Source organism: Octopus sinensis, linkage group LG29, assembly GCF_006345805.1.
Source record: "Octopus sinensis linkage group LG29, ASM634580v1, whole genome shotgun sequence".
In the NCBI taxonomy this organism is placed as follows: domain Eukaryota; kingdom Metazoa; phylum Mollusca; class Cephalopoda; order Octopoda; family Octopodidae; genus Octopus; species Octopus sinensis.
In genome coordinates, this window is record NC_043025.1 from 7690349 (window position 1) to 7712916 (window position 22568).

Genomic DNA, 22568 nt, shown 5'->3' on the forward strand with positions numbered 1-22568 from the left:
AAATGGCTAAAATGGTTATTGCTACACTTTGAAGTGACTGTTAACTCTCTTGAGGAAAAGTATATCGAAATGTGTTCTACAAAAATGTATCAATATTTTTTTTATGTATAACTTGACATAAAAGCAATCATTTATCCATCTATCGTGTTACTGTGTGTCTGCATACACACATGCTCCATATATAGTCTGAAAATGTCCCAGAAGACGCACACAAATACTAATTGTCATTCATACACACAGGCTTGGGATCTTTTCCTTTTGAACGGCAGATGTCAACATAATTTCTAGTTAACTAAACACTTTTAAACTTCGTAGAATGTGTTTATAAAACATCATTTTCTCTTGGTTTTATTAAGAAAATTCTATAGCTTGTAAGATATTTCGTCTGAAAATCCGAGCATTTTGGCAATTTTAACCAATCGATTACCTCCATTCAACTAAAATCATTTGCTGCATCTAAAACTGAGACATCCTGTAACTAACCCTAAACCTCCCCCCCCTAACCCTAATTTTTTTTTTCTTAATTGTTAAATTAATTTAATTGCTACGCGTGTAAAAAAATCTAAAGCAATGGAATTAAATTAATTTAACAATAAGAAAAAAATTTAGGGTTAGGGTTAGGGGGGAGGTTTAGGGTTAGTTACAGGATGTTGTCTCAGTTTTAGACACAGCAAATGATTTTAGTTGGATGGAGGTAATCGATTGGTTAAAATTGCCAAAATGCTCGGATTTTCAGACGAAATATCTTACAAACTATAGAATTTTCTCAATAAAACCAAGAGAAAAAGATGTTTTATAAACACATTCTACGAAGTTTAAAAGTGTTTAGTTAACTAGAAACTGTGTTGACATCTGCCGTTCAAAAGGAAAAGATCCCAGGCTTGTCCTTTACAGGTGCTTGTGTCACATGGAATGCACTCATGCCGGTGCTGTGTAAACGCACCCGTGTCAGTGGCATGTAAAAGGCATGCAGCGCATTCTGTAAACCAACCACATGGTTCTGGGTTCAGTCCCACTACGTGGCATCTTGGGCAAGTGTCTTCTACTATAGCCCCGGGCCGACCAAAGCCTTGTGAGTGGATTTGGTAGACGGAAACTGAAAGAAGCCCGTCGTATATATGTATATATATATGTATGTGTGTGTAGGTTTGTGTGTCTGTGTTTGACCCCCCACCATCGCTTGACAACCGATGCTGGTGTGTTTACGTCCCCGTCACTTAGCGGTTTGGCAAAAGAGACCAATAGAATAAGTACTGGGCTTACAAAAGAATAAGTCCCTGGGTCGATGTGATCGACTAAAGGCGGTGCTCCAGCATGGCCGCAGTCAAATGACTGAAACAAGTAAAAGAGTAAAGAGTATATAGGCTCCAATTACAGTTGAAAAACCTGTGTAAAGACACAAAACAATAGCTGGAAGCACAAAGACTCCATCTTACATGTTTTTCATTGAATGTTTAAACTTGTCTCATCATTTCAATTTATCTGTCTTTTCGTCCCTGTCTCATTTAGGTTGCTGTCACCCAAGATAGCAGTGTCTACTGCTGGGGTATCCACCCGAACATCATCCGCTATGCTGCACAGATGAGCCGTCGTGCACCTGGACAGGAAGCTGCCGATGGTTTTGGCGATGACTATCTCTCTCCATTGCTGGTCGATACGTCTAACGTTCTTGGCAAAATAGTTCAGGTATGGCTGTTTTATAATGGTTAACGCTGTTGGAGGTAATAATAATATAATGAAATTATTGTATACAGTGCTCAGGTGCACCACAACTTGTCAGAAAGTGCGTATAAAGTATATGCAGTAATGTACAAATGTCTGGAAAGCGAACAGTGTATGAGTCAGATACATGCTTGCGTGTGTATGGAGGGGAGAAAATCAGGTATAGTGTTGGCGAATCTCAGAAAGCATGGAAGTTTTGAAGGATGCAGTGCTCTAACAACTGATGCTGGTAGTTTATTCCATGCTTCAGCAACTCTCAGCGTGAAAAAACGTTTCCTAAAGTCATGGAAGGAGCTGTGCTGTTTTCTGACTTTGTAAATATGCCCATGGGTGTTAGATGGGTAGAGTTTGAAAAGGTGCTCAGAGTTATTGTTTGTAAGATGGTTGGTAATTTTATGGATGTCTGCCAAGTCAGCTGCCAGACGTCGGAGTTTCAATGTGTCCATGCCCAGGGAAGTAAGGCCTTCATAATATGGCAAATGCCTGATGGAGGGTATTCTTTTGGTTGCACGTCGCTGAATGGCTTCCAGACGATGCTGGTATTAGTGATGGTGATAATGCTGCTGTTGTTAATGATGATAGTGTTGATGATGATAATGCTGGTGTTGTGGATGATAATGATTCAAGCATTCAGTTCAGACTCCTGCTTCCTGTCACTTGTGTATATAATCCCCTTCTGTCTATTTGCCTATCTGTGAATTTTTTTTGCCTGCCTGTGAGTTTACCTGCCTATCTATGAATTTATTTGCTTTTCTGTCTATTAACTTACCTATTTACATACCTGTCTATTAGCTTACCTAATAGATATCAAATGGAAATTGTAGTTGTGATCCCTGTGCCAGTGGCTCATAAAAAGCACCATCCGAATGTGGCCGATGCCAGTGCCGCCTTGACTGGCTTCTGTGCTGGTGGCACGTAAAAAGCACCATCCAAACATAGCCGATGCCAGCGCCGCCTTGACTGGCTTCTGTGCCGGTGGCACGTAAAAAGCACCATCCAAACATAGCCGATGCCAGCGCTGCCTTGACTGGCTTCTGTGCCGGTGGCACGTAAAAAGCAACAACCGATCATGGCCGTTTGCCAGCCTCCTCTGGCCCCTGTGCCGGTGGAATGTAAAATGCACCCACTACACTCACAGAGTGGTTGGCGTTAGGAAGGGCATCCAGCTGTAGAAACACTGCCAGATCAGACTGGAACCTGGTGCAGCCTCCTGGCTTCCCAGACCCCAGTCGAACTGTCCAACTCATGATGATGATGATCTGTCTATGCATATATGAGGGGGTGCTGAAAAGTCCCTGGCTTTGGGTAAAAGAAAATACAGGAGAATCAGTTAATTATGATTCTATTCAACAAATTTCCCTCTGAGATTTGTATACTTATAGCAGTGGTCCTTCACTTTTTCTAAGCTCTGTGAAAGACCTCGGTAGGCTGGTCCTCTAACCAGGCCTTTTGTGATACCCTTAAAGCCAGAAACCTTTCAGCACCCCATCATACCTACATATCTATTTACTTGCCAATTTATCTATTTGCTTATTATAACCAATGGAGCAGTACCATAAAATTAAGTCTTTGGGCTTTAAATTCAATTTATTTCAATTCAATTCAATTCAATTTTTATTGGCTCAGCAAAAGTAAGGCCATGTAGGGGGACAGGGAGTTAAGTACAGGGAGGGTGGTCATACAAAGAGTTCAGGCCATTTCTGGTCAAGAGAGACTTTGAACTGAACGGTCGTCGGCATCTTCACTATCTCGTCCGGCAGCTTATTCCACGGATCTGCAACCCGGATGGAGAAAGCCCTTCTCCTTCGATTGAGATGAAATCGTCGCAGATAGAGCTTTTCAGAGTGACCCCCGCAGCCCACGCTCTGGAGCAGGAGTGAAGAACAGCTCTTTCGATCTGCAACCCGGACGGAGAAAGCCTCTCTCCTTCGATTGAGATGAAATCGTCGTAGATAGAGCTTTTCGGAGTGAACCCCGCAACCCATGCTCTGGAGCAGGAGTGAAGAACAGCTCTTTCGATCTGCAACCCAGACGGAGAAAGCCCCTCTCCTTTGATTGAGATGAAATCATCGTAGATAGAGCTTTTCAGAGTGACCTCACAGCCGATGCTCTGGAGCAGGACTGAAGAACAGCTCTTTCGAGAGGTTACTCTTTCCGCTTATGATGTTGTGAGCGAGAATGAGATCACCACGGCGGCGTTTCTTGAGAGAATAAAGGTCGAGCATCTTCAGCCTTTCTTCATAAGACAAATGCTTGAACTACATTGATTCTGCTCTCCATTCTTGATGAGAAAAGCTCCATGTTTAACTTTTTCTTTTCTCTTAATAGATTCCATATCCAACTTTGATTTCCATTATCATCTATCTGTGTAGTGTGTGTATATGAAATTTTACTATAACTTCTCTATAACTGTTTTTTTTCTTTCTTTTTTTGCTAATTTCAGGTCAGCTGTGGTAGCTACCACTTTGTCCTGCTTACTTCAGACGGTGTGGTATATACATGGGGTCGAAATACTGATGGACAGTTGGGCTTTGTATCCTACCAAAACATTGTAAGCTAAAACCCCTTCTTCTCTTCTGTTATTTCTTCCGCTTCTAATTTCATAAAGTATTGTGGAAGGGGACTGTTAACACCCCTCACTCATAATATGAGGTTCATTTATCCAGAAGTAGTGGTCATGGGGCTTTAATGGCCAGATGTGATCATATATATATATATAATATATACAGGCATATATATGTAATATATATAGGCGCAGGAGTGGCTGTGTGGTAAGTAGCTTGCTTACCAACCATATGGTTTCAGGTTCAGTCCCACTGCGTGGCACCTTGGGCAAGTGTCTTGTACTATAGCCTCGGGCCGATCAAAGCCTTGTGAGTGGATTTGGTAGACGGAAACTGAAAGAAGCCCGTCGTATATATATATATGTATGTGTGTGTGTATCTGTGTTTGTCCCCCTAGCATTGCTTGACAACCGATGCTGGTGTGTTTATGTCCCCGTCACTTAGCGGTTCGGCAAAAGAGACCGATAGAATAAGTACTGGGCTTACAAAGAATAAGTCCCGGGGTCAAGTTGCTCGACTAAAGGCGGTGCTCCAGCATGGCCGCAGTCAGATGACTGAAACAAGTAAAGAGAGAGCATGACTGTGTGGTAAGGGGTTTGCTTTCCAACCACAGGTTCTGGGTTCAATCCATTGTGTGGCACCTTGGGCAGGTGTCTTGTACTATAGCCTCGGGTTGACCATTGTGAGTGGATTTTGGTAGATTGAAAATGAAATAATGGTAATGATACCTATTTAACTTGAAATTATACTAGCTGACAATGCTTGTTTTGAATGTCGCAGGGGGCATTCGAATCTAAGAAAGCACACTATAATCATCATTATCATCATCATCGTTTAACGTCCGCTTTCCATGCTAGCATGGGTTGGACGTATGACTGAGGGCTGGCGAACCAGATGGCTGCACCAGGCTTCAATCTTGATCTGGCAGTGTTTCTACAGCTGGATGCCCTTCCTAATGCCAACTCTTGGAGTGGTTGGTGTTAGGCAGGTCATTCAACTGTAGAAACCACACCAAATCAGATTGGAACCTGGTGCAGCTTAGCAGTTTTCAGTCAAACTGTCCAACCCATGCCAGCATGGAAAACGGACGTAAAATGATGATGATTCTTTTACTTGTTTCAGTCATTAGACTGCGGCCATGCTGGGGCACTGCCTTGAAAAATTTTAGTCAAACTAATCAACGCCAGGACTTATTTTCTTTTTAAGCCTGGTACTTGTTCTGTTGGTCTCTATTGCTGAACCGCTAAGTTATGGGGGACATAAACATACCAACGCAAGATGTCAAGCAGTGGTGAGGGACAGACATATGACAGGCTTCTTTCAGTTTCCATCTACCAAATCCACTCACAAGGACTTAGTAGGCACGAGGCTATAGTAGAAGACACTTGGCCAAGGTGCCATGCAGTGGGACTGAACCTGGAGTCATGTACACTTGAGAAGCAAGCCTCTTACCCCACAGCCATGCCTGATATATATCTTGCTACCTCTCTTTATCTTTCTCTCTCTTTCGTTATCTGCAATATCTCAGTTTTGAGATTTCAGTGATGTGATTGTTTGGGCATTAGTAGCTGCATCTGGCGAGTTTGAACATAAAATAATAAAGAATATTTTGGCCGGATACGACCAGGTTAAAGGGTCAAATGTAGTAGGTATTGTTACACACACAGCGAAATGGCAGACAAGGTGGTGAGCTGGCAGAATCGTTAGCATGCTGGGCAAATTGCCTAGCGGTATTTCGCCTGCCGCTATGTTCTGAGTTCAAATTCCGCCGAGGTCGACTTTGCCTTTCATCCTTTCGGGGGTCGATTAAATAAGTACCAGTTACGCACTGGGGTCAATATAATTGACATAATCCGTTTGTCTGTCCTCTCTGTGTTTAGCCCCTTGTGGGTAGTAAAGAAATAGGTATTTCGTCTGTCGTTACGTTCTGAGTTCAAATTCCGCCGAGGTCGACTTTGCCTTTCATCCTTTCGGGGGTCGATTAAATAAGTACCAGTTACGCACTGGGGTCAATATAATTGACATAATCCGTTTGTCTGTCCTCTCTGTGTTTAGCCCCTTGTGGGTAGTAAAGAAATAGGTATTGTTACACACTCACACATATGCATAGACACGCAGTCTAAAGTTGTATTTTTCTCTGTATTTTCCCTCAACAGTCATTTCCGACCCAAGTGACGGCTATCAGTGATGTCCACATCTCACATGTCTACAGTGGCTCGGACTTCAATGTGGCGCTGAACAGTGATGGAGAGGTTTGGGGATGGGGACGGAATGACACTGGACAGGTGAGTTATTGACCTTATTTAATCCTTTAATCCTTCAGTGTTCAGATTATTCTGTCATTCTGTGATTCTTATTTTATATATATATATATATATATATATATATATATATATATATACATATATATATATATCATCATCATCATCATCATCATCGTTTAACGTCCGCTTTCCGCGCTAGCACGGTTGGACGGTTTGACCGGGTCTGGGAAGCCAGGGGCCGCACCAGGCTCCAGTCTGAATCTGGCAGAGTTTCTACGGCTGATGCCCTTCCTAACGCCAACCACTCCGTGAGTGGATTGGGTGCTTTTTACGTGCCACCTGCACAGGGGCCGGAGGGTCCGGCATCGTCACGATCGGTTCGAGCATTTTAACGTGTCAGCGGCACGGGGGCAACGAGGTCCGGGGTACTTTATTTATATATATATATATATATATATATATATTATATATATATATATATATATAAATTCGGGGTGAGTACTTGATAATTATAAGCACCTGTGTATACCGTTTGGTGGTGTAGGTGGTGGAGTAAATTGATCAAAATAAAAACATGATGCGAAGGATTCAGCGGTACATATGTTTCGGGCCTTTATTAGACAGATTTATAACAATGCATAATGTATGTCTGTGGCCTTCTTCAGCTGCGCACAACAGCTTCCACAAGGACATGTGTTACATCAAATCCTCTCATTCGCGTACGACATAATGCGGCAACAGCATAGAATTGAAGCGTCCATCTCTTTCTTCTCTCAATGTACATTGAGAGAAGAAAGAGATGGACGCTTCAATTCTATGCTGCTGCCGCATTATGTCGTACGCGAATGGGAGGATTTGCATCCCCAACCAAGAATTTTTGATGTAACACATGTCTTGTGGAAGCTGTTGTGCGCGGCTGAAGAAGGCCACAGACATACATTATGCATTGTTATAAATCTGTCAAATATAGGCCCGAAACATATGTACCGCTGAATCCTTCGCATCATGTTTTTATTTTGATCAATATATATATATATATATATATATATATAATATAATGAAATTATTGTATACAGTGCTCAGGTGCACCACAACTTGTCAGAAACTGCATATAAAGTACATGCAGTAATGTACAAATGTCTGGAAAGTGCACAGTGTATGAGTCAGATACATGCTTGTTTGTGTATGGAGGGGAGAAAATCAGGTGTAGTGTTGGTGAATCTCAGAAAGCATGGAAGTTTTGAAGGATGCAGTGCTCCGACAACTAACAACTGAAGCCGGCAGTTTGTTCCATGCTTCAGCAACTCTCAGCGTGAAAAAATGTTTCCTAAAGTCATGGAAGGAGCTGTGCTGTTTTCTGACTTTGTAAACATGTCCACGGGTGTTAGACGGGTGGAGTTTGAAAAGGTGTTCAGAGTTATTGTTTGTAAGATGGTTAATAATTTTATAGGTGTCTGCCAAGTCAGCTGCCAGACGTTGGAGTTTCAATGTGTCCATGCCCAGGGAAGTAAGGCGTTCAGAATATGGCAAATGCCTGATGGAGGGTATTCTTTTGGTTGTCAGATACATGCTTGTGTGTGTATGGAGGGAAGAAAATCAGGTGTAGTTTTGGCGAATCTCAGGAAGCATGGAAGTTTTGAAGGATGCAGTGCTCTGACAACTAACAACTAATGCCGGCAGTTTGTTCCATGCTTCAGCAACTCTCAGCATGAAAAAATGTTTCCTAAAGTCATGGGAGCTGTGCTGTTTTCTGACTTTGTAAATATGTCCACGGGTGTTAGACGGGTGGAGTTTGAAAAGGTGTTCAGAGTTATTGTTTGTAAGATGGTTAATAATTTTATGGATGTCTGCCAAGTCAGCTGCCAGACGTCGGAGTTTCAATGTGTCCATGCCCAGGGCAGTAAGGTGTTCATAATATGGCAAATGCCTGATGGAGGGTATTCTTTTGGTTGCATGTCGCTGAATGGCTTCCAGATGATTGATATCCTGGGTTTTTGAGTGGTTGGAAGAGGGACTAGAATGCACAAGATGAGGCTACTGATGAGTCTGTAGGTGGATGAGTGGGGAGTGTTGTATTATTTTTCAGGAAAAGTTTTAATTGGTGTGAAGGCTGGCCCTCACCTCTATCCAGAATCATATTGCAGAAATGTTCGCAAGAGTAGGCTTTTCACCCTATCATATGTCTGTGTGTCTGTCCATCCATCCATTAATTCTTTTCTCTCTCTCTCTCTTTCTCTCCAGCTCCTGCATCTCATAAAGGAGAAAGGTGTCCGTGTAAGACCAAAGGCCATTCTAAACCGAGACGATGTCCAGCAGGGCAATGCCACCCATGTGCGTGTCCCTATACTCCTCCCTGGGGTGCCGTCAGCAAAAGGTGGCACCCTATATGTATCACATGACCACAGTAGTAACGGAGCGCTCTTTGTAAGTTGACCTAACAATTTATTGTGGATGTGGTAGCGTGTGAGTGGTGGTGGTGGTGGTCACAATTGGAATGGTGGCTGTGGTGGTGGTCACAATTGGAATGGTGGCTGTGGTGGTTTTGCTTCAGGTGATGGCTGCAATAGTGTGGGTGGTGAAGGTGACTTGTGGTGTGTTGGCAATGACTCTAGTTGTATGGGTGATGGTGTGGTAGAGGTGGTAGTGTATCAGTGATGGCACAGCAGTGGTATGGTAGATGCAGTGGTGTGAGTGCTAGTATGGCAATGTTGGTAACTTTTGTGGTAGTGGTATGAAGGATGTAGAGGTGGTAGTAGTAGCTGTAGTGATATCAGTGGTGACATTGCAGTGGTGTGGGTGCTAGTATAGTGGCGTTCGTAACTATTATGGTGAAGTGGCAGTTGCTGTAGTGGTTGGTAGTGGTATGATAGACGTAGAGGTAGTAGTGTTAGTAGCTGTAGTGATATCAGTGGTGACATTGCAGTGGTGTGGGTGCTAGTATAGTGGTGTTCGTAACTATTATGAAGTGGCAGTTGCTGTAGTGGTATGATAGACGTAGAGGTAGTAGTGTTAGTAGCTGTAGTGGTGACATTGCAGTGGTGTGGGTGCTAGTATAGTGGTGTTCGTAACTATTATGGTGAAGTGGCAGTTGCTGTAGTGGTGTGGTAGTGGTATGATGGACTTAGAGGTAGTAGTAGCTGTAGTGATATCAATGGTGACATTGCAGTGGTGTGGGTGCTAGTATAGTGGTATTCGTAACTATTATGGTGAAGTGGCAGTTGTTGTAGTGGTGTGGTAGTGGTATGATGGATGTAGAGGTAGTAGTAGCTGTAGTGATATCAGTGGTGACATTGCAGTGGTGTGGGTGCTAGTATAGTGGTGTTCGTAACTATTATGGTGAAGTGGCAGTTGCTGTAGTGGTGTGGTAGTGGTATGGTAGACGTAGAGGTAGTAGTGTTAGTAGCTGTAGTGATATCAGTGGTGACATTGCAGTGGTGTGGGTGCTAGTATAGTGGTGTTCGTAACTATTATGGTGAAGTGGCAGTTGCTGTAGTGGTGTGGTAGTGGTATGGTAGACGTAGAGGTAGTAGTGTTAGTAGCTGTAGTGATATCAGTGGTGACATTGCAGTGGTGTGGGTGCTAGTATAGTGGCGTTCGTAACTATTATGGTGAAGTGGCAGTTGCTGTAGTGGTTGGTAGTGGCATGATAGACGTAGAGGTAGTAGTGTTAGTAGCTGTAGAGGTATCAGTGGTGATGTAGCACTGGTGTTGCAGATGTTGTGGTGTGGTGTAGTGGCTGTGGTTGTGCAGGTGGTGGTGGGTAGTGGTATGGTGTATGTAGAGCTGGTAGTAGCTGTAGTGCTATCAGTGGTGGCAGCATAGCAGTGGTGTAGGTGCTAGTGTGGTGGTTGGTGGCCACTGTGAAAATCGTAGCTGTAGTGGTGTAGAATTTAGTAGTGCGGCTGCTAGTACTGGCAAGAATAGCATGTTGGTTGTAGTAGCTTAGTGGTATGTTTTTGCATGGTGTGGTTGTAGTTGTAATACTGTAATTACATTGACTATTTTATTGTTTTCAGGATTCTGAAGACTTTTACCAAATGTCCCAAATTAAGATCCCAGACCTGTCCTCTGTTGGACTACTCAGGTATGGGAGACAGGTGGTGCCGGTATTACTGCGGGTAAGTTTTCGCTTTTTTCTCTTTTTCTTACCTTCACATCTTCTCAGACAAGTTTATGGTCGAGTCTATGGCAGTGGGGACCTCTGGCATTCTTGGCCCCTGGGGCAGAGATTAAGATAGCGGTTGCTCCCCAACAGGTTTATGGTTGAACCTATGGCAGTGGAGACCTCTGGCATCCTTGGCCCCTGGGGCAGAGATTAAGATAGCGGTTGCTCCCCAACAGGTTTATGGTTGAACCTATGGCAGTGGAGACCTCTGGCATCCTTGGCCCCTGCGGCAGAGATTCAGATATCGGTCACTCTCCAACGGGTTTATGGTCGAGCCTATGGCAGTGGAGACCTCTGGCATCCTTGGCCCCTGGGGCAGAGATTAAGATAGCGGTTGCTCCCCAACAGGTTTATGGTCGAACCTATGGCAGTGGAGACCTCTGGCATCCTTGGTCCCTGGGGCAGAGATTAAGATATCGGTCACTCTCCAACAGGTTTATGGTCGAGCCTATGGCAGTGGAGACCTCTGGCATTCTTGGCCCCTGGGGCAGAGATTAAGATAGCGGTTGCTCCCCAACAGGTTTATGGTTGAACCTATGGCAGTGGAGACCTCTGGCATCCTTGGCCCCTGGGGCAGAGATTCAGATATCAGTCGCTCCCTGACAGGTTTATGGTCGAGCCTATGGCAGTGGAGACCTCTGGCATCCTTGGTCCCTGGGGCAGAGATTCAGATATCGGTCGCTCCCCAACAGGTTTATGGTTGAACCTATGGCAGTGGAGACCTCTGGCATCCTTGGTCCCTGGGGCAGAGATTCAGATATCAGTTGCTCCCTGACAGGTTTATGGTCGAGCCTATGGCAGTGGAGACCTCTGGCATTCTTGGCCCCTGGGGCAGAGATTAAGATAGCGGTTGCTCCCCAACAGGTTTATGGTTGAACCTATGGCAGTGGAGACCTCTGGCATCCTTGGCCCCTGGGGCAGAGATTAAGATAGCGGTCGCTCCCTGACAGGTTTATGGTTGAACCTATGGCAGTGGAGACCTCTGGCATCCTTGGCCCCTGGGGCAGAGATTCAGATATCGGTCGCTCCCTGACAGGTTTATGGTTGAACCTATGGCAGTGGAGACCTTTGGCATCATTGGCCCCTGGGGCAGAGATTAAGATAGCGGTTGCTCCCTGACAGGTTTATTGTCGAGCCTATGGCAGTGGAGACCTCCGATATTCTCGGCCCCTGGACCATATCCCTATTGGGGCAGAGATTAAGGTATTGGTTGAGCCTGTGGCAGTGGAGACCTCTGGCATTCTTGGCCCCTGGACCATATCCCTGCTCATTGTTATTGGGGCGGAGATTAAGGTATTGGTTGAGCCTGTGGCAGTGGAGACCTCTGGCATTCTTGGCCCCTGGATCACCGCAATCTTCACTACCACCACAATCTTTATCCCAACCATGACAAATGCGATAACAACCATTACAGCCATGACCACCACTACCACTGTCAGTGCAACTACTACAACAGTTACCACTGCTATGATGACGACGACGATGACCACTGCAATCTTGACCACCGCTACAGTTTTCATCACAACCATAGCAGTGGTAACACCACCACTACGACTACTACCACCAACACTGCAATGATGATGATGACCACTGACACCATGACCGCAAGCACCAGAATTGAACCTGCCACAATCATAACCACCACAACTACCACCATTGCCACCTCCGCCATTACTACCACTACTAACATCAGCACCATTATCACCACCGCCAACACCATTATCACCACCACCACCACCACCACCGCCAACACCATTATCACCGCCACTACCACCACCACCACCATTATCACCACCACCACCATTATCACTGCCACCACCACCACCATTATCACCACCATCACCATCACCACCATTACCACCACCACCACCACCACCATTATCACCACCACCACCACCATTACCATCACCATTACCACCACCACCATTATCACCACCACCATTATCACCACCACCACCATCACCACCATTACCACCACCACCACCACCATTATCACCACCACCACCATCACCATCATCACCACCACCACCATTATCACCGCCAACACCATTATCACCGCCACCACCACCACCATTATCACCGCCACCACCACCACCATTATCACCGCCACCACCACCACCATCATTACCACTTTTATCTTTTTTTTGTTATTTCAGTACATTCCAGATTGGTGTCCACCACTGAAGTTGCTACAGAAATGTCTCCATCAGGCTGACTGGAAGATGGCCATCACTATCACTTTACACATGAAGCAGTTCTCTCAGGTCAGTTAGGAGCCAGCAACAGGTCTGTGTGTGTGCAGATAGCTGTATCGGTGCAGGCGTGGCCGTGTGGTTAAAGAGTTTGCTTCACAACCCGGCCATATGGTTCTGAGTTCAGTCCCCACCACTGCATGGCACCATGGGCAAGTGTCTTCTAACATAGCCTTGGGTTGACCAAAGCCTTGTGAGTGGATTTGGTAGACGGAAACTGAAAGAAGTCCATTGTGTGTCTGTGGGTATATATGTTCACTTGTATGTGACTGTATGTGTACATATATAGTTGCATATGTGTGTATGTATACATATATGTATATATATATATATTTCTGTACATCATACATATGCACTTTGTGTGTGTGTGTGTATACATATATACATATATATATATATATATATATATATATTATATATATATATATATAAATAATCATCATCATTGTTTAATGTCTGCTTCCCATGCTAGCATGGGTTGGGCGATTTGACTGAGGTCTGGCGAACCAGAAGGCTGCACCAAGCCCAGTCTGATCTGGCAGAGTTTCTACAGCTGGATGCCCTTCCTAATGCCAACCACTCTGAGAGTGTAGTGGTTGCTTTTGCGTGCCACCGGCACGAGGGCCAGTCAGGCGGTATGACCATATATTCTGATTGTTGGGGGTGCGTAAAATGGTATTACTAAAATGGACGTGACACCAAAATATACCCATTTCAAAGGGAACAATTCATTTTTTGAGATATATATATATCTGTGTGTGTATGTTTTTGTGTCTGTGTTTGTCCCACCACCACTTAACAACTGGTGTTGGTGTGTTTATGTCCCTGTCACTTAGCAGTTCGGCAAAAGGTAATGAAAAGATGCCAAGTATTGGGGTTGACTTGTTCAGCTAAAATCCAGTTCCTCTGGATGGCCACAGTCTAGTGACTGAAACCAGTAAAAGACATACATACGTATAGGCATACACACACATATATATATATATATATATATATATATATATATCATCATCATCATTTAACGTCCGCTTTCCATGCTAGCATGGGTTGGACGGTTCAACTGGGGTCTGGGGAGCCCGAAAGCTGCACCAGTCCAGTCAGATCTGGCAGTGTTTCTACAGCTGGATGCCCTTCCTAACGCCAACCACTCCGAGAGTGTAGTGGGTGATTTTATGTGCCACCGACACAGGTGCCAGACGAGGCTGGCAAACGGCCACGCTCGGATGGTGTTTTTATGTGCCACCGACACAGGTGCCAGACGAGGCTGGCAGACGGCCACGCTCGGATGGTGTTTTTATGTGCCACCGACACAGGTGCCAGACGAGGCTGGCAGACGGCCACGCTCGGATGGTGTTTTTATGTGCCACCGACACAGGTGCCAGATGAGGCTGGCAGACGGCCACGCTCGGATGGTGTTTTTATGTGCCACCGACACAGGTGCCAGATGAGGCTGGCAAACGGCCACGATCGGATGGTGCTTGTTACGTGCCCACAGCACGGAGGCCAGTCGATGCGGTACTGGCTACGGCCACGTTCGGATGGTTTTCTTATGTGCCACGTGCCACTGGCACTGGTACCACAAGATACAAATTCCATTGATGTTCATCTATTTTGATTTGTTTTGATTTTCACTTGCCTCAACAGGTCTTCACAAGTGTCACAAGAAGGAAGGTATGCACAGGTGGACTGACTACGTCCCAGGTAGGGGCCATGGGTTATGGCCTGACTATCTTGCCGGGTCTTCGGATGGTGTTTTTATGTGCCACCACCGACACAGGTGCTAGATGAGGCTGGCGAACGGCCACGATCGGATGGTGTTTGTCATGTGCCCACCGCACTGACTACGGCACTGATGGATTTCTTGTGTGCCACAGGCACTGGTACCACAAGATACAAATTCCATTGATGTTCATCTATTTTGTCTATTTTGATTTGATTTGATTTTCACTTGCCTCAACCGGTCTTCACAAGTGTCACAAGAAGGAAGGTATGCACAGGTGGACTGACTAGTCTTGCCGGGTCTTTGGAAGGTGTTTTTATGTGCCACCGACACAGGTGCCAGATGAGGCTGGCGAACGGCCATGATCGGATATATATATATATATATCAGAGAGAGAGAGAGATGTATGTCATTGTTACCTTGGTTACACTCTGCGAATGATCCATTTACAGGCTCTGGGCTTCCATTTGATGCTGATCAGTGAAACTGTTGTTAACCTTGAGCAAGACCTTCTACTCCCCCTGTCCATCCAAGTTCTTGACTTCTATATCAGGTATGTATGTATTCAATACACAGTATCGTGTGTGAGTGTGTGTTGCGTGTCTATATGCAGTGTCACATGTATACTTCTGTTTCTTTGGAAGTGTGCATGCGTCTATGTGTGTGCTGAGATGCATGTGTGCATATAATTGGTGTTTGTGGTTGTGTGTGTGTCTTCGCTTTGTGTGGTGGTGTGTGTGTGTGGTGGTAGTGGTGGTGTGTGTGATGCATGGAGTGTGTGGAATGTGTGGTGGTAGTTGTGTGTGTGTGTGTATGTGGTGGAATGTATGTGATGCGTGGAATGTGTGGTGGTGGTGGTAGTGTGTATTTGACAGTGTGTTTGGTAGCATGTGTGTGGTGTGAAGTGTGTGGTGTAGTGTGTGTGTGTGTCTTAGCTGTGGTGGGGAGCACACACCTCCACCCCCATCTCACTCTGCACTACTGTAAACCATGTCCCTTTATAAGCCACTCCATTCATTCCACCCCACAGCACTTTACTCTATACCATTCCAACACACTCCAGTGCCTCCACCTCCACTTCCCACCATGTCACTTCACATGGTTCCATGCCACTCCATACCATTTCATGTGACACCACTCCACAACACTTCATACCACTTAATTCCACATTGTACCACAATAGTCTATTCCTTTGCATTCCACTCCATTCCGCAACTCAACACTCCATGTTCCACTCTGGACCGTGTCGTGTCACCCTGTTCTGCTCCATGAGCAACCCTGTTCTGCTCCATGAGCAACCCTGTTCTGCGTGCCAACCTGTTCTGCTCCACATGCCCCTCTTTTGCTTCATGTACCACTTTCTTCAACTCCACATGTCACTCTGTCCTCCATGTGCTTCTCTGTTCTGCTCCATGTGCCACTCTATTCTGCTCCTTGTGCAACCCGTTTGTTCTGCGTGCCACCCTGTTCTGCTCCACACGCCCTTCTTTTGCTTCTTGTACCACTTTCTCCAACTCCACATGTCACTCTGTCCTCCATGTGCCTCTCTGTTCTGCTCCATGTGCCACTCTGTTCTGCTCCCTGTGCCACCCTGTTCCTTGTCTATGACACTCCAGTCCATGCCAACTCTTTTCTGCAATGCTCCACAGCACTCCATGCTGCTCCATTCACACACCACACCACATGACTCCATTTCACATCACGTCCTAGCACTCCACAACAATGCTTTACACCCCAACTTACCATTCATGTGTCAAACTCCCTATTGCAGCCGTCTCCTCAACCAAGAAATGTCATCTGTCCACAGAGATGGTTGTCTCCAGTTTGCCTTACTACAGGTGAGTCGCATCATTCTTTCTCTGTGTGTTTGAGTTTGCAGTTCTACACATATTTCCACCGATAGAACAATGACACTGGAATCAAATGGTGTTGTTTGCTTGTACTGTACCATGATAGTAAGTTCATGGTTCTTGAAATGTTTCAATGCATTGTACGGTCTTTAGAAGCAAAAGACTCCTTCATTTGGTGGTGTTTCTTGCCAGTTCTCTGCACAACCATAGGTTTGGTTATCGAGCGCCACTGTGTTGGATGACTATCCTGTCGTAGATACACCGAGCCAACTTCGTATTTGTTTATAAAATGACTGCTTAAGACTCCAAAATTTTTGACTAACACCAGTATAATAGCATAATACAGAATACTGTGTGTGACTTTTACCTGAGAATCTACCTTAAGAATGTAAAAATATGAAACACAGCTATGTGTAAGCCTATAGACTGGCTTATGACCAGACAGTCAGAACCAATTGTGGTCATAAGTTGACGATGACTTATATATATATATATATATATGTGTGTGTGTCAGTCACCATGATAGATCGTTAGCCACTACACACATTTTTTTTCTCTCCTTGTTTTTTCTGTGTCCCTTTCTCTAGAAGAGCATAAGCTCGAAACGTAAAAGACTTTTTCTATTCCTGAACGTGTGGTTGTGTGGTAAGAAGCTTATTTCCCAACCATGTGGTTCTAGATTTGGTCCCACTGCTTGGCACCTTGGACAAGTGTCTTCTACTATAGCCTTGGACTGACCAAAGCCTTGGGAGTAAAAAGCGTGTGTGTGTGTGTGTGTGTGCGTGTGTGTATATATATATATATATATATATATATATAATATATATAATTAAGGGCTCCTAAATAAGGATGCCATGTGCTAGGGACACAAAAAAGGGATAAATTTATCCCCAAAAAGAGATAAATTTTTTGTGTCCCTAGCACTTGGCATCCTTATTTAGGAGCCCTTAATTATATTCTACATGAATAATATTTTTCTATATGAATAATATTTTGTCTAATGACTAATTCGTCCTTTGTGCTGGGCCACTGGTAGTAATCTATATTATTACCCTTTTGATTATATATATATATATATATATATATATATATATATAGGTATAGGTGTGACTGTGTGGTAAGAAGCTTCCTTCCCAATCACATGGTTCCCGGTGCAATTTCACTGCGTGGCACTTGCGCTATTGTCTTCTACTATAGCCTCAGGCCGATCAAACTGAGAGAAGCCTTTTGTGTGTGTATATATATATATATATATATATATATATAGGCGTGGCTGTGTTATAAGAATTTTGCTTCCCAACCACATGGTTCCGGGTTCAGTCCCACTGCATGGCACCTTGGTTAAATGTCTGCTGTAGCCTTGGGAGGACCAGGGCCTTGTGAGTGGATTTGGAAGACGGAAACTGAAAGAAGCCCATCATATATATGTATGGCTTCCCAGACCCCAGTTGAAACCGTCCAACCCATGCTAGCATGGAAAATGGACGTTAAACGATGATGATGATGTATGTAATATGTGCGTGTGTATGTGTTTCATTGTGTCTGTTTGTTCCCTCCATCACTGCTTGACATCTGGTGTTGGTTTGTTCATGTCTCCACAACTTAGCAGTTTGGCAAAACAGACCAATAGAACAAATACAAGGCTTTAAGTCCTGGCGTCGATTTGTTTGACCAAAACCCTTAAAGGTGGTGCTCCAGCATGGCCGCATTTGAATGACTGAAACCAGTAAAAAAAACAAGAGAATAATACCATTATTAATCTCTGACATTATGTTAAGCCCTGAATGACCTCTATTCGACAGATACTGACCTTCTGGAGGAGACACTCTTTGCCATCCGATGCCTTAGAAAGGTTCTTTGACCAATATTTTGATGATTTTGCTCCCAATCTTGGTCTTCTGCTGCTAAGGTAAGAACTTCTTGCACTTTCACTCACCTCTGCTAAATTGGCCATTTGCTTCGTTAGTAAATCTGAAATTGCATGTTTACAATTAGTAGCTAATTCTAATATGATCTGACTTGCTTGTACTCATTAGTCTATGTTTGTTACTTGTGCTCATGACCCTGCGCTCGTTACCCTGTACTCATTAGCTTGCATTCGTTAGCTTGCATTCGTTAGCTTGCGCTCGTTAAACTATGCTTGTTAGCTTGCACTCTAGCTTGCACTCGTTAGCTTGTGCTTGTTAGCTTGCGCTCGTTAAACTATGCTCGTTAGCTTGCACTTGTTAACTTGTGCTTGTTAGCTTGCACTCGTTAGCTTGTGCTTGTTAGCTTGCGTTCGTTAGCTTGCACATGTTAGCTTGCGTTCGTTAGCTTGCGTTCATTAGCTTGCGCTCGTTAGCTTGCGCTCGTTAGCTTGTGCTCGTTAGCTTGTGGTCATTAAACTGCTCGTTAGCTTGTGCTCGTTAGCTTGCGCTCGTTAGCTTGCGCTCGTTAACTTGCGTTCGTTAGCTTGCGCTCGTTAGCTTGCGCTCGTTAGCTTGCACTCGTTAGCTTGCGTTCGTTAGCTTGCGTTCGTTAGCTTGCGCTCGTTAGCTTGCGCTCATTAGCTTGCGTTTGTTAGCTTGCGTTCGTTAGCTTGCACTCGTTAGCTTGCGCTTGTTAGCTTGCGCTCGTTAGCTTGCACTTGTTAACTTGTGCTTGTTAGCTTGCGTTCATTAGCTTGCACTCATTAGCTTGCACTCGTCAGCTTGAGCTCGCTAGCTTGCACTCGTTAAACTATGCTCGTTAGCTTACACTCGTTAAACTGTGCTCGTTAGCTTGAACTCATTAGCTTGAACTCATTAGCTTGCACTCATTAGCTTGTGCTCGTTAAACTGTACTTGTTAGCTTGCACTTGTTAACTTGTGCTTGTTAGCTTGTGCTGCGCTCGTTAGCTTGCGCTCGTTAGCTTGCGCTCGTTAGCTCGCACTCGTTAGCTCGCACTCGTTAGCTTGCGCTTGGTAACTCGTGCTCATTAGCATGCATGTGTTATGTTCGTTAGCTTGCACGTGTTGACTTGTGCTCGTTAGCTTGCACTCATTAACCTGTGTTTGTTAACTTGCATAAATTAGCCTATGCTTGTTATCCTAAGCTCATTAGCCTGCACTCATTACTTTACACTAATTAGATTGCTTTCTTAAATCTGTGTTGCTTGCAGCTTTTGCTTGTTGACCTCCACTCAGTGTCTCTGCTTGTTGGCCTGCACTCAATGTATCTCTTTGTTAATCTGCACTCAGTCTCTGCTTATTAGCCTGTACTCAGTCAGTCCTTGTTAGCCTGCACTCATTGTCTCTCCTTGTTAGCCTGCACTCATTGTCTCTCCTTGTTAGCCTGCACTCATTGTCTCTCCTTGTTAGCCTGCACTCAGTCTGTCCTTGTTAGCCTGCACTCAGTCTGTCCTTGTTAGCCTGCACTCAGTCTGTCCTTGTTAGCCTGCACTCAGTCTGTCCTTGTTAGCCTGCACTCAGTCTGTCCTTGTTAGCCTGCACTCAGTCTGTCCTTGTTAGCCTGCACTCATTGTCTCTCCTTGTTAGCCTGCACTCATTGTCTCTCCTTGTTAGCCTGCACTCATTGTCTCTCCTTGTTAGCCTGCACTCAGTCTGTCCTTGTTAGCCTGCACTCATTAGCCTGCACTCATGACCCTGTATTAATCAGTCCACCTGTTAGTCTACACTCACCAGCTTGTCTTTAGTATCCTGCACTCATTGGTTTGTGCATGCAAGCCTCCACTCACAAGTCTACACACATTTCACTCATTCTTTCTATTGTAGGGAAGATGGCGTGAGTGCTGACCAATCAACAACAATAGCAGCTGTCAGCAGTGCCGCCATGGGCCCAACTCCTTCGGCCTTCCGTCAGCTCTTCACCCCTGCTTACCTTCTCAAGATCGTAGCTAACATCATAGAGCAAATCAACACAGACATACAGCAACAACAACAACCACCACTGCAGCAGGGTGTCTGGAAGAGCTCTCAGTCAGTGCGGCACAAAATGGTATCCGTCGTCAAGCAGATGGTTCAGTGCTTTAGCAATTACAACCAAACTTCGACGCCCCTGGGCATTGCGGGCACTGACAAGTCGGTGCCGTACGCCCGGCTATGGGCCGACATCGTGCGAAATGTCTGCAAGATGTCCGACACACACAGCTATGTGACCCTGTCTCAGCCACACATCCAACACCTGTTGGCCCTCTCTGGGCCCCTTTCAATATCTGGAGGGAACAGCAGCAGCAACAGCAGCTGTAATGATGACAACAGCAGTAGCAACAACAGCAGCAGCAACGTGGCTGCGATGATGAAGGCGCGGCGCCTTTCGCACAATTACAGCCCCACCACGGAGAGCAGCAGCAGCAACAGCAGCGTCTACAGCAGCAAGAGTGGCGGTGGGGGTGGCGGAGCAGTTGCCGCGACGACGAAGCAGGCGGTGGCGGAGTCGCTGAAAGTCGTTGCGTTCACATGTGGCCATCACTTCTTGGAGCCGTCTTTCAAGAACGACGTGCTGGTCAACTTGGGCCACGCTGTGGCCAAGGATAAACGTCTTCCGCGCACGGCTGCACTCCTCGCTGACTGCTACAGCAAACTCGCAACGGTACCTTTGGCGTGTCCGCAGTGCGTGCAACAGACTGTGTGATTGGCTGGTTGGCTTGTCGTTGGTGTGTGTGTGTGTCTGTGTGTGTGAAAGGGATTGCAGTAAAGTCGGTATCTCTGGAGCAACTTGCAGCAATCCAATAAGGGGACTGTTTGCCCCGTTAGAAATTGCAGCCAAATCTCCTTTATCTCACACCCTGCTGTGTTTATGATTAAATGAAAAAAAAAAAGGACATTGAATAGTGTTATCCGGACAGTGAGGTCATGGCTGGAATATTTTTGACCTGGGGCTAATCAACATCAGCTACATCATCATAACAACAACAACAGCAATAACTACATCTGCACCCCCAGCAGTTGCATTTATGAGTCACTAAGCAAGAAATTGTAGCCAAATCTTCCTCAAATCATACCTTACTGCTTTGAAGTAAGAAAAAGACACATTGGATAATGTGGTCATGTGGAGTGGTCGTGACCAGAATGTCTTTGATCATAAGCCTTCTCAATTAAGGTTGGTCTGGGGCTAAACAGCATCTATGTGTTAATATGGTGAAGGGACGAATGTGTTAGCTGAAGGGAAAGGCGAAAAGTGAGAATAAATAGAGAGAAGTGTTAACAACTTGAGGTAGGGGGACCACAATAGTTATTACACTAAAATACTGTAAAGTGGTTAGTTCAAGGAAGAAAGGAAGAGAGAGAGATCGTGTGTTAGTGCTGTGGAGTGGTCGTGACCAGAATGTCTTTGATCATAAGCCTTCTCAATTAAGGTTGGTCTGGGGCTAAACAGCATCTATGTGTTAATATGCTGAAGGGACGAATGTGTTAGCTGAAGGGAAAGGCGAAAAGTGAGAATAAATAGAGAGAAGTGTTAACAACTTGAGGTAGGGGGACCACAATAGTTATTACACTAAAATACTGTAAAGTGGTTAGTTCAAGGAAGAAAGGAAGAGAGAGAGATCGTGTGTTAGTGCTGTGGAGTGGTCGTGACCAGAATGTCTTTGTGAAGGTTAGATTGATTGATTGATTGGGTGCTCCTTCAATTAGGAGTTATGCGAATTTTTACATTTTCTTAAATAAATGTTTGAGAAAAATATACAAATAAATACATAGGCACAGGAGTGGCTATGTGGTTAGTAGCTTGCTTACCAACCACGTGGTTTTGGGTTCAGTCCCACTGCGTGGCATCTTGGGCAAGTGTCTTCTGCTATAGCCTCGGGCCGACCAATGCCTTGTGAGTGGATTTGGTTGATGGAAACTGAAAGAAGCCTGTCGTATATATAATTATATATATATATATATATATATATATATATGTGTGTGTGTGTGTGTGTTTGTGTGTATGTGTTTGTCCCCCTAGCATTGCTTGACAACCGATGCTGGTGTGTTTATGTCCCCGTAACTTAGCGGTTCGGCAAAAGAGACCGATAGAATAAGTATTGGGCTTACAAAGAATAAGTCCCAGG

The 22568-nt window shown here is 44.9% G+C and overlaps 1 protein-coding gene across 2 annotated transcripts in view; it reads left to right on the forward strand.

The window, feature by feature from the left end:
* Nucleotides 1–21389, forward strand: part of LOC115226128 — a 65510-nt gene extending 44121 nt beyond the window's left edge. For both annotated transcript variants that reach the window (XM_036514996.1, XM_029797113.2), the window contains 10 exons: nt 1510–1686; nt 4166–4273; nt 6443–6571; nt 8792–8974; nt 10567–10668; nt 12872–12979; nt 15140–15240; nt 16459–16525; nt 18340–18446; nt 20290–21389. In XM_036514996.1, the coding sequence (XP_036370889.1) occupies nt 1510–1686; nt 4166–4273; nt 6443–6571; nt 8792–8974; nt 10567–10668; nt 12872–12979; nt 15140–15240; nt 16459–16525; nt 18340–18446; nt 20290–21148 (1941 nt within the window). In that variant the 3' untranslated portion in view covers nt 21149–21389. The remainder of the gene's footprint in view (nt 1–1509; nt 1687–4165; nt 4274–6442; nt 6572–8791; nt 8975–10566; nt 10669–12871; nt 12980–15139; nt 15241–16458; nt 16526–18339; nt 18447–20289) is intronic.
* The last annotated feature ends 1179 nt before the right edge of the window (nt 21390–22568 follow it).